The sequence below is a fragment of the Oryx dammah genome, unplaced genomic scaffold, assembly GCF_014754425.2.
Source record: "Oryx dammah isolate SB20612 unplaced genomic scaffold, SCBI_Odam_1.1 HiC_scaffold_10, whole genome shotgun sequence".
Lineage (NCBI taxonomy): Eukaryota > Metazoa > Chordata > Mammalia > Artiodactyla > Bovidae > Oryx > Oryx dammah.
In genome coordinates, this window is record NW_024070194.1 from 17,075,567 (window position 1) to 17,087,423 (window position 11,857).

At 49.4% G+C, this 11,857-nt stretch overlaps 1 protein-coding gene across 1 annotated transcript; it reads left to right on the forward strand.

Annotated features, from left to right (window-relative positions):
• The first annotated feature begins 7,146 nt into the window (after positions 1-7,146).
• On the forward strand, positions 7,147-11,857 carry GHRH (growth hormone releasing hormone). The gene is made up of 4 exons (XM_040247352.1): positions 7,147-7,226; positions 7,494-7,598; positions 9,516-9,635; positions 11,709-11,857. Exons 1-4 carry the CDS (start codon positions 7,147-7,149, stop codon positions 11,722-11,724), a joined length of 321 nt encoding a protein of 106 aa, XP_040103286.1. The 3' UTR covers positions 11,725-11,857.

Here is an 11,857-nt window from a genome sequence, read left to right on the forward strand (position 1 = left end):
GCAGTTAAAGCTCTTTTTTTAAAAAAAGGTAGGAGAACAAGAATTGGTGGACTATGGGGACTTCCCTGATGGTCCAGAGGCTAAGACTCCACATTCCCAATGCAGGGGGCCTGGATTCAATCCCTGGTCAGGGAACTAGATCCCACACGCCACAACTAAGACCCAGAGCAGCCGTATAAAGAAATCAGTTTACTCACTCAGTCATGTCCGACTCTTTGTTACCCCACTGACTGCAGCATACCAGGCTTCCCTGTCCATCACCAACTCCTAGAGCTTGCTCAAACTCATGTCTATCAAGTCAGTGATGCCATCCAACCATCCTATCCTCTACCATCCCCTTCTCCTCCTAGTTTCAACCTTTCCCAGCATCAGGGTTGGAGAAGGTGATGGCACCCCACTCCAGTACTCTTGCCTGGGAAATCCCATGGACGGAGGAGCCTGGTGGGCTGCAGTCCATGGGGTCGCGAAGAGTCAGACACGACTGAGCGACTTCCCTTTCACTTTTCACTTTCATGCATTGGAGAAGGAAATGGCAACCCACTCCAGTGTTCTTGCCTGGAGAATCCCAGGGACAGGGGAGCCTGGTGGGCTGCCGTCTATGGGGTCGCACAGAGTCAGACATGACTGAAGCAACTTAGCAGCAGCAGCATCAGGGTCTTTTCCAATGAGTCAGTTCTTCACATCAGGTGGCCAAAGTATTGGAGTTTCAGCATCAGTCCTTCCAATAAATATTCAAGACTGATTTCCTTTAGGATTGACTGGTTTGATCTCCTTGCAGTCCAAGGGTCTCTCAATATATACATAAATCAAAGATCTCTTAAATAAAGAATTTGTGGACTATGGAATATTAGCTTATCATGGATCAATGAATTTGCAAGTCAGAAATATTTGAGTCCTGGCTCTGCCACTGCCCTGCTGTGTGACTGCTGGAAAGTGGGCACCCTCTCTGTGCCCATTTCCTTGTTTATAACAGCAATAAAAATAGTAGTGGTAAGAGCTCATTTATGAGACTTATTCTATTCCAGGCCTGTATCTTATCCACTATCACATGTAATCCTCACCCCACAACCTCATGAGTTGAGCCTCATCATTCTCATTTTACAGTTGAGGAAACTGAGATCAGGCACAAAGTCCTTAGCACAGCCCCTGTCACAGAGCTTCCGCCGAGGTTGAATTCGATCCCCATGGTTTCTTCAGCCGACTCTGCGTGTCCTGTATCTGCACACTGGTCTGGTGACCATTCAGGGTGCCCAGCTCTCCATGGTACCCGCCTCATGTTTGCTGAGATAACCTCCTGACTGTGTGAGCTCCCATTGCTCCAGGAGCTCGCAACTCCTCCATCTGCCACCTGCTGCTGTGACCCATCAGTCCATCCTTAATCCCTGGGGACCTGGCCTGACCTGACTGCTTTGTGTCCAGGCCTGCAAGGAGAACGGTCCCTCAGTCCCCACTTCTCTGGGGAACATCGCATGTTTGCGCTGTGCCAAGAACTTTGTTCAGGGCAAGCTAAGAAGCAGGATCACAAAGTATCACTGCTAAGAGGTTCCTTCAGAAACCACTGGCTCTGGCACTTCCCTGGTGGTCCAGTGGGTAGGAATCGCCTTGCAATCCAGGGGACGTGGGTTCGATCCCTGGTCAGAGAACTAGGATCCCATATGCCACTGAGCATCTAACCCTGCATGCCAGGACTAGAGAGTCTGTGTGCTGCAAAGAAAGATCCCACATGACACAATTAAGACCAGACATAGCCAATTAACTAATTAAGAAAGAAATGACAGATTCTAACTGTGAACTGTAGAAGTGTATCCTAAAAGGCAGTCTCCACTCCCTGCTCTTCAACCAGATCAGCCCTGTTTGAAAAAGTCTGATTTAAATACTGCACTTCCCTAGATTTCCAAAGAAAGATCTTGGTTTAAATTCTTTTAAAAGCTTGAAAACTACTGTCCTTGGCTCTTTCGCTGTGGATGCGAGTAGGAAATTGATGGTATAGAAAGTGAGGCCTGGGGGGCACCAGTAACCTGCAGAGGGTCACCGAGGCAGTGATGGACGGACACAGGAGGGCAGCAGGTGTCTGGACGCTTAGCTCAGAGCTATTTCCACTGCTCGACAACAGCCGTGTAGGAGAGCACAGCTTCTGCCTCCCATGCGTTCATGCCATTCTTGAGGATTTTTTAGCTTTCGGCTAGAGAAATCCAGAAGTACAATTCTCCCAAGACTTCTCATTTCTTGCCTCTCACTCCATACCCCTCTGAGGCAGCTATCGACTTTGGCCGCCTCGACACAAGACAACAACGCTCCCCAGGCCAGCTGCCTACACCGGCCTATGACCGCAAGAGGTTAGGCCAAATACAGGAATATTTTGATAATTGGGCGACAAGGGAAATGGCAAACAACTCTCCTCACTAAGGGGAGAAAAAAACACTTTCGTCCGTAAAGTTGACTGTCCTCAAGTGAAATAAAGTTGCACACAGACAAAACAAGATTATGTGAACTTTTTAAAAGGCTCATTTAATCTTAGAGAGTAAATTAACCCTTGGCTGTTTCACTGTTAGGAGTACTCCAATCATTAGACGAGCAGTATTAGACGATTCCTCTGGGAATAATGTAACTTCTCGCTCTGTCCTTTCTCTCCAAGATAAAGTTCGATATGAATCTTCGCTTGCAAGGGGCAAAACCTCTCTCCCCTATTAGGGTTTGTCAGTGTGATGCTAAAAATGATCCTTTGGCGGACTTGTGAGTAATTGACTCTCTGACGCTAACAACGCCCAGGCAAATGAAGGTATAATTGGTGGGAGCACCACGCAGCCGCTGGAGCAGACGCTGAGGCCCGTGGAGCTGAAGCAACCTCTCAGTGCAGAGGGAGACCTGCCACCTCGGAGGTGAGCGGGCGGGGAGCGGGGGGCGGCCCTGGGGGCTGGGCTGCATGAGGGTGAGAACATTGAGCTTCTCACCAACTCAGAGACCCCACGTCCAAGAGGCCCACTGCCATCCTCTCTGCCCCTGGACTGGTGAGTACATCTGAAGCCCCTTGTTAGGGGCTTGGGAATATGCTTTGTACAGTGGGTACCATTTTGAGGTTGTCTTAAATGCGTGACCCTCAGTCCATGGGGTAATGGCAGCAGACAGGTGCCAGGTGGGCTGTCAGGGGCAGATGAGGTCTCTGTGCTTTTTCAAGGGTATGCCAAATGGGCTTCCAGGACAAATGCGTCACCTGGCAAGATTCTCCTGTCAAGCATGAGATTCTGCCATGGACTACATCTTCCCTGGTGGCTCAGATGGTGAAGAATCTGCCTGCAATGTGGGAGACCCAGGTTTGATCCCTGGATCAGGAAGATCTCCTGGAGAAGGGAATGGCTACCCACTACAGTATTCTTACCTGAAAAACCCCATGGACAGAGGAGCCTGGAGGGCTACAGTCCATGGGGTTGTACAGAGTTGGACACGACTGAGCGACTGACACTTTCTTTCTTCAGAAAGGAACCAAGTGGCTGTGCAAATCAGTACCTCGCATTGATCAATCAGAACCGATTCAACATAATTGCCTGGAAATTGATAACATTTTGCTTTCTTGCGCAATTGTAGCTGCGCTCCTTACTTTAGGTTTTAGACACGATTATCTGCCCTTGGAGTACTCCATTACCCCCACATTTGTCTCTCAACCTACACTTCAATGATCCTAAATTATTTGTATCTTTTATCACAAGCCGCCTCGAACCCTTTCTGGAAGAAGGTGAGGTGTCGTTCTTTTGAATGACCATTCAAGATGCTTCTTCATGAATAACTTAGATCTCCTTTGACTTGGAACACTAGCAGTGAAACAGTTTATAAAGTGAATCAGGACGTCAGTGCTTTAGGGTTCTTAAATTACAAAGCAGAAGATTTAAAAGAGGTAAAAGATGGTGTTTTTTTCCAGAAGTTCAAAAGTGGCCTTGCTGGTTTGGTACTTGAGACCTTACCTCTGTTTGTCTGCAGAATTCTTGTAGCATTCCTGATATGAAGTCTGGCAAAATGTGCCAACTAATGTAGATTAAGTGCCCATTTATCCTGAGTCCAGACGACCTCAAATATATCTAATCATGGAATTAGTTTGTAAGCATGGTGGAGAGCTAACTGATAACATAATGACAGCTGATAAATCCTAAAATGCCTTCAGAGCCATCCAGGAAGTGTTGATGGTGTTCTTGGACTCATGCTTGATTTAATTCAGTGAATTCTAGTTTCCTAGACTGGCCCTGTGGAAGCTGTCTGCCACAACCACTGTTTTATTCCTAGCGGCACAATCTCTACCCTCATCATACCAGAAACTGGATGATTCTTGTTATTTTCCCTCTTTGTCCAGTGGGATTTTGTAACCCCGTGGATTAGCTTCTCACTAGTCAGAGGTTACAATGGTGTTTTGACCCATCCCTGGGGTATGTGGTTTTGGGCAAATGTTGTGCCTCTTGGTTGACCAGATTATGAGGTTGCCCAGCTTCACTCTAAACGACCTGGGGTAACTGGCTTTACTGTGACTTGACTCCCAAATCTGCCAATCTCAGGTTATTTTCAGCTCCCCAAACCCCTGCTGTGCACAGGGACAGGCCAGCCAAGCAGGTGTTCCTGCTTGTCCCCCTTGTTTCCTCCCCAGAGACTCGGTAACAAAGAGCAAACACTTTCGGTCTTCTCAGAACTGCTTTCCATGTGCAGGGGATGAATTCTGTAGTGTCCCCATGAATAGGGAGCCCTGTGAATAGGGGATTGTATCAGAGAGGCCGCCGCACAGAGCGGGAGGCCCATTCTGAAGTGCCCACTCTGCAACTAATTTGATGGAGGACCATGGAAAAAAGGCCCTTCTCTGGGTTCATTTCGTTGGCTGTCTAAAACTAGAGCTCATGATACCTGCTCCCGAGGGCGAGTGTGAGGGTGGGCTGTGAGGGCCAGGGGCGCCCAGGGGCTGGGAATCCCTTGTGCCAGCCCTGGGAGAAGGGGCAAGGGTTGGGGAGGCTGAGATGGCACTTACGCCAAAAACAGGGATTTGGGCTTTGCCCTGGAGGGAGTGGAATGCCAAGGGCTTCTGAGAGGTGAGAGAGGTGATTGTGAGCCTGGATGTGCTCAGGTCATTGAAAGAGCAGCCGGAAAGAAGGCAAGAAAGCCCAGACTGCAGCTGGGAGGCAGAAAAAGTAGTGGTCATGTCAAGGAGACCCCTTTGCCCCGAAATATCTCCCTGTTTAGGAGACTCCAGCAGAGGACCAGGTCTGGAAAAGAGAGATGGGTGTGATAATGTGTGCTGAGGACAGAAGGCTAAAGATCCTTGGTCTGGGGAGCCAAGGTCTAAATCAGGTGCAAAACGCATCTAAAGGGCTCATCGTGTGGTTAAAGGTACAGAAGGTCTGGGAGGCAGAGCCGGTGGATGTCAAAGGCGAGGCCACGGTCCCATCTTTTCTCTAGCCCTGATCCTTGCCAGAGTGGCAAAAACTTAACAAGTATTTGCAGGATAAGGGGACTTGGACTTGACACTCCGGGAAAAGCTTCCAAACAGGAAAAGCTGCCTAGAAGTAGGACACACTGGCTTGCAGGTAGTCAGCTCCCTGTCACTCACAGTGTTTGAGCTGAAACTGGACCATAGGCTGTTGGGGGGAGGGGGATGGAGAGGAGCACATCAAAGAAGGGGCTCACTACTGAGGTCTGGACGGCTGCTCCCTCCAGCTCTGGGGGTGCAAGGGTCTCAGGCAGCAGTGAACAGTCCCCTGGGGTGCTTCCTGGGACCTCAAGGCCTCCCGGGTTTAGTCCAGACCCCAGTGTCTGGGAGAAGGAGGGTGATATCCTGAGAGGAGAAGTGAGCCCAGGGATGGAAGTGGATTCCTCCCAGGCTGGCCCTGCCTGCTGGAAATCCCTTCTGAGCAAGACCTGCTGGAAATGGAGCCACTCAGGGAGATGGTGGGCCGTGAGGTGTCTCTTGCCCTTTCTGGGGCTGGCCAAGCATCTGGAGGGGTCCGTATGCCCTTAGAGGGGACATCCTGCTGAGAGGGATGCCCCTGGGAGATGGGAAGCCCTGACCCTGAGGTGACTGAGTCTCCCTGAGCCCAGCGGTTTCCACCCCGCGGTCCAGGTTGATAGCAGAGCATGGCCCTAGCACAGGCAGCTCTGTCCCCTGTAGACTCTTCTTCCTAATTGCCGAGCATGGTGTCAGCAGGCCCCCATTAAGGACAGTTACATGATCCACGAGATGGTTCTGCCGCCTGGCTCCCGAGGTCCCTGGTCTCCTCCAGGGCTAAAACTCTTGGGCAAAATCTAAATTTCTGGAGCAAGAGGCACAGCCATTCTCCCTTCCCTCCAACTCCACACAAAACAAGACAGCCTGCCCTCTGAGCAGGTCCTCAGAGCAGAGGTGCGTGAAGAAACCCCCCGTGCCAACCACTCACGTCAGGTGCCTCATCTCAGTTCATGCTCACACGGCCCTAGGCAGTAGGTCCAGTTATCAAGTCCATTTTATGGATAGAGAAACTAGGTCTGGAAAGGAGAAGCCCCTAGTCCTGGGATGCACAGCTAGTGATGACCAAGCCTGGATGTGAACTCGGATTTTTCTAACTCAGAGCCTGAGCTGTCAGCCCCACTTAATGCTGCCAGTGCCACACTGGGGCAGGGGGAGACTTAGGCAAATATGAGAAGCTGTTTGCTCCTCCCCAACTCCAGTCTTCTTGCCTAAAGAATCCCCACGGACAGAGGAGCCTGGTGGGCTACAGTCCATATGGTCACAAAATATCGGACACGACTGAAGTGATTTAACACACATTATAATATTATTCCTTGCTGAGGCCTGAGTCCCATGTAGAATGCCCCATAGGAAGTGGTAGTTTCACCATTGTCTTTCATTGTGTGTTCAACCCTGTGAGGTCAGCAGCATAGCCTTATCATGCCCATTTTACAGATGGAGAAAATGAGGCCAGAGTTTGTGACTGGCAGAGGCAGAACTTGAAACCAGGTGTGTCAGACTTCAAGTCTGCTCCATCTTCCCTACCCCACAGCTTCCAAAAGACAAGGACCATAACTCTCACAGAGCTAGGCCAAGGGCCAGAGCTGGATGCAGAGGGCATCCCAGTGTCTGTGGCTATGCCTGACCTTTTCGTCCTGTCTGTCATTTCCCAGGTACCAGCATAGGGGTGAAGGATGCTGCTCTGGGTGTTCTTCCTCGTGACCCTCACCCTCAGCAGCGGCTCCCATGGTACCCTGCCCTCCCAGCCTCTCAGGTAAGCAGTTCTGACAAGAGAAGCAAGAGAGGCACTTTGAGGATGCAGAATCGAGCTGGTCCCCAGCTGGCTCCTCAGGCAGCCTCCCTTGCTCATTTCTGGGAGGGAGGGAGACTGAGCCCCAGAGAGGTCACCACCCAGCCCTGGTTCCAGCCCTCTCTGGGGATGAGCAGGGCAAGAGGCGACAGAAGGACCTCACAGAGACCAAGTGAGCACAGTCCCCTGGGCCTCCCACCCCACCCTTTGACCTCTGACTCCTTCTACTAGGATCCCACGGTATGCAGATGCCATCTTCACCAACAGCTACCGGAAGGTTCTGAGCCAGCTGTCTGCCCGCAAGCTACTCCAGGATATCATGAACAGGCAGCAGGGGTGAGCCAGCGTTCTCGTGACTTCTCCCTGCACCCTCGGTTCATCACGATTTGGAGGAACCAAGGCTGGTTTCTTCGCTTGCACAGCAGCTGTCACTTCTGGACTTGCCAGGGCAGAAGGGCTCCAGTGTTGAACCTCGTCTTAACCCTTAACTAATAAATGATCATTGAGCATAGATGCTTGTCCCTGAGTTGGGCTCCAGTAATAACACTGACAGTGGTCACCACTTGACTGACTCTACCGGGAAAAAAGACTTTGCACTGGTTCATTAATATACTCCTGGCACAGTGCAGAGCAAGCCCTCGGCAGTGTCAGCCATTATGCTCAGGTTCTTATGTGCTCTTTCCAACAACTTTACAAAGGATGTGTCCTCTTACCCTCATCACACAGAAGCTACATTAATAGCTTCTAAATGACACACACCACTGAGTGGCAGAATTAGCATCCAATCAGCCTGACTCCACTGCCTGAACATGTTTTAATTTTCATTTTGAAAAAATTCCAAACTTACAGAGAAGTTGCAGAAATAGTACAAAGGGCTTTAACATGCCCTGCCCTAAGAGTCAACAATTCCTAATATTTTTTACTATATTTGCTTACTCCATATCTGGGGCTTCCCTGACGACTCAGTGGTAAAGAATCTGCCTGCAATGCAGAAGACGCGGGTCAGGAAGATTCCCTGGAGGAGGAAATGGCAACCCACTTCATTATTCTTGCCTGGAAAATCCCATGGACAGAGGAGCCTGGCAGGCTACAGTCCATGGGGTTGCAGAGTCAGACATGACTGAGCATGTATACACACACACACACACACACACACACTCTCTCTCTCTCTCTCTCTCTCTCTCTCTATATATATATATATATATATATATATGCCTAGATACAGGTCTAGACATACGTACACAAGCTCAGGTATGATTATTATTGTTTTGCTGAACCATTTGAGAGTGAATTATAATCATCATGACCCTTTATCCTTAAGTACTTTTGTGTGTCTCCTAATAGCTAATCAAAGGATACTCTCTTATATAATCACAGTATAATTATCACTTAAGAGTCCATATTTAAATTTGACTAGTTGTCCCAAAATGTCCTTTATAAAAATTTTAAAATATTTTTGGCTGCATGAGGTCTTAGGTGTAGCACGCAGGCTCGTTCATTGTGCCACGTGGACTCTCTGGTTGTGGCACCCGGGCTTAGGAACTCTGGTGCTCGGGCTCAGCTGCTCTGCGGCATGTAGGATCTTAGTTCCCCCATCAGGGATTGAGCTCATGTCACCTACGTTGCAAGGCGGATTCTTAACCACTGGGCCACCAGGGAAGTCCCTGTAACAATGACTGATCTTCCTCATCCAGGACTCAATCCAGCCACAGGTGGCGTTTAGTTTCTTTTGGTCTGGATCAGTTCCTCAGTCTTTATGACACAGACATTTTTTATTAGTAAAGGGCAGTTCTTCATAGAATGTCCCTCATATTGGGCTTGCCGGGTGCTTCCTCACGAATAGATTCACATTATGCAACAGAGGTAATGTTGTGTCCTTCTCGGTGCATCCTGTCGGGAGGCGCATGTTGTCTATTTGTCCCACTGGTGATGGTAACTTTGATCACTTGTGTAACACGACGGCTGCCAGGTTTCTCCTCTGTTAACATTTTCTCCTTTGTACTTAATAATCATCTGTGGGAAGATATTTTGCAAATGTGTACTTCACAGCCTATAGTCTTCACTCCTATACACACTGCCTGCTTAAACGTTGCTGAGTCTAATTCAGCTGGGTCCAAGAGTCTATGCCAGATATTGCAATAGGGCCGAGGGATGCTCCCCAGCTCTGCTCCCTTTGCCCTGACCTTTCCCAGGCCTCCTCCGCTTCCTACTCAAACAGCAACTTCTGCTGTTCCTCTTTTTCTAATCAAACAGAGAGAGAAACCAGGAACAAGGAGCAAAGGTACGGCTTGGCCGTCAGGTGGACAGCGTGTGGACAGACCAACAGCAGATGGCATTGGAGAGCATCTTGGTGAGCCTGCTGCAAGAGCGCAGGTAGGAATATGTGTGTGTGCACAACTGTGAAGGTGTGCACATGTGTGTATTGAGGGACTGCAGAGGCTTCTGTCCCCAAGGGTAGCCAGGAAAAGGACTCGCCTCCTCTCCAACATCAAGAACCAGAAGAAGGGGGGACGTGTGTGATGGAGACTGGCTCTCATCCACTCCTGTATCTCCAGTGTGTAGCCAGAGGCCAGCCTCAGTGTCTGTGTCCAGAAATGTCCCTCACTCATGAGTCCTGGGGTAGGACCCAGGAATCTGAATTTGAACGAGAGTCCCAGGGACTCTGATGCTCCTGGTTTGAGATGCATGCCCTGGATCCCTTGCCAAGTTCATCGAACTGTAAAATCAAAGGGAGACCAGCCCCTCCAACACCCTTGGGTAGAGGACTGTGAGCAGTGCTTGTGAGAGGGAGAGATGGGAATGACAGTCACTCCCCAGCTCCCTGACCCTCATAATCCTAGCAGGAGTCAGGGAAGATCAGGAGTGAGTTTTCCCATTTTACAGAAGAGGAAAACTGAGGCAAAGAAGTAGCTAGCCCCAAGTCAGGGACTAGGCAGGCCCAAGACCTGCCTTTCTTCCCCAGAGCCCTTCACACGAACTCCGTTTCTTCAAAACGACACGACTGTTTGCAGAAACTGTGCTGTATTTTAGAGCCCGAGTTTTGATCTGTGAGCACAAACATGCCCCAGCGTGACTCTGCCAGACACCTCCAGCCCAAACTATTAAGCAAATCCAGCTCCCAGCCGAGCTCTCCACGTGCCCCCTCGCCTTCTTCCCAGCCTGATTAGACAACAAGAGCTCAGAGATCTGGCCAAGTATTGTCCTGGGGAGATGCAAACAGCAGCAGGCTGACAGGCAGAGCACAGCAGAGGTGAGAACTAGCTCCGGAGACCGGATGGACACCTGAGCCTCAGGTCTGCTCGTGCAGCCAAGTCTGCACACAGCAAATCATCTTCCCCGTTCTCTCCTCTGTGAGGGGAGCAGATTTGCTCCAGTGACCACCAAGGTCCTGGAGGATAGAATTTTTTAGAAAAATAAATGTCCCTAAAGAATAATGCCTCCCCCCACCATACCACCCTAGCCCCGTGCCTCTCACGCTGGGATTAGGTGACTGACTATTCACCTGCTTCAGGGCTCCCACCAGGCCCCAGTGGGGCAGAGTGGCCCCAAGGAGGGCCACATCCTAAGAATGCAGGCTTTGTTCCTGCAGGTTAAAAGCTTCACAGAGCTGAAAAGTCCTAGAGCAGCAGGAAGGCCCCAGAGGTTGCTCCAGCAACTGTTCCCCCTCCAGCTCAACTGTTGCAAATACCAGGACAATTCTTACATTAATACCTTAAGAGTAGAAGGATTTGGCAGTTAGCACCCTTTCACACCCACCACGCCTTATGTCCATATAACAGTCCTCTAAATTAACAAGTGCAGATTTCTCCATCTTCCCAGCTCTTAAAAGTCATCCAGGAACTTCCCTGGTGGTCCAGTGGTTAAGACTTCACCTTCCAATGCAGAGGGCATGGGTTCAATTCCTGGTCTGGGAAATAAGATTCCGTATAGCTTGTGGCCAAAAAATGAAAACATAAAACAGAAGCAACTTGTAATAAATTCAGTAAAGACTTCTAAAATGGTCCATATAAAAACAAATCTTAAAAAACAAAAAATCATCCAAATATGGCCAGGCTCTGGGCTGAGGGGACAGCCGTGGACGGTGCAGTCTTGGTCTCTGCTCTCATGGAATTCATAACACGCTGAAGTAGACAGAAATTAAACAAGTACTTGTAGAGTGGATTATTTAATTTGTGATAAATGGTAAGTGATGTGGTGAATGTGTGTGCTGGAAAGAATGACCTCATCTAACCCTGTTTGGGACTTAGAAGTGGCTTCTTCAAGGGCCAGTGACTGCCCAGGCTCTCAATAGGAGTGGGCTGGGAGAGCTGGGGCTAAGACAGGTCATCTTGGGAGTCGGTCAGTCTCAACACTGGAGTCTCTGTCACCCTAATTCCAAGTGCCCTGTCCTACCTTGCCTTGATTTCAGTGCCCCCAGACTAAGCTTTATCTTTTTTTTTGCAATAGGAATTCCCAAGGATGAAGATTCTGCCTCTATTTTCTGCTCCCTGCAGCTGAGACACAACTGCATCCATTAATCCTTTTTAATTTCTGACCTAGTTTTTCCTTTATAAATACAATAAAATTCCCCCATACTGGTCTGCATTTCAATTTTC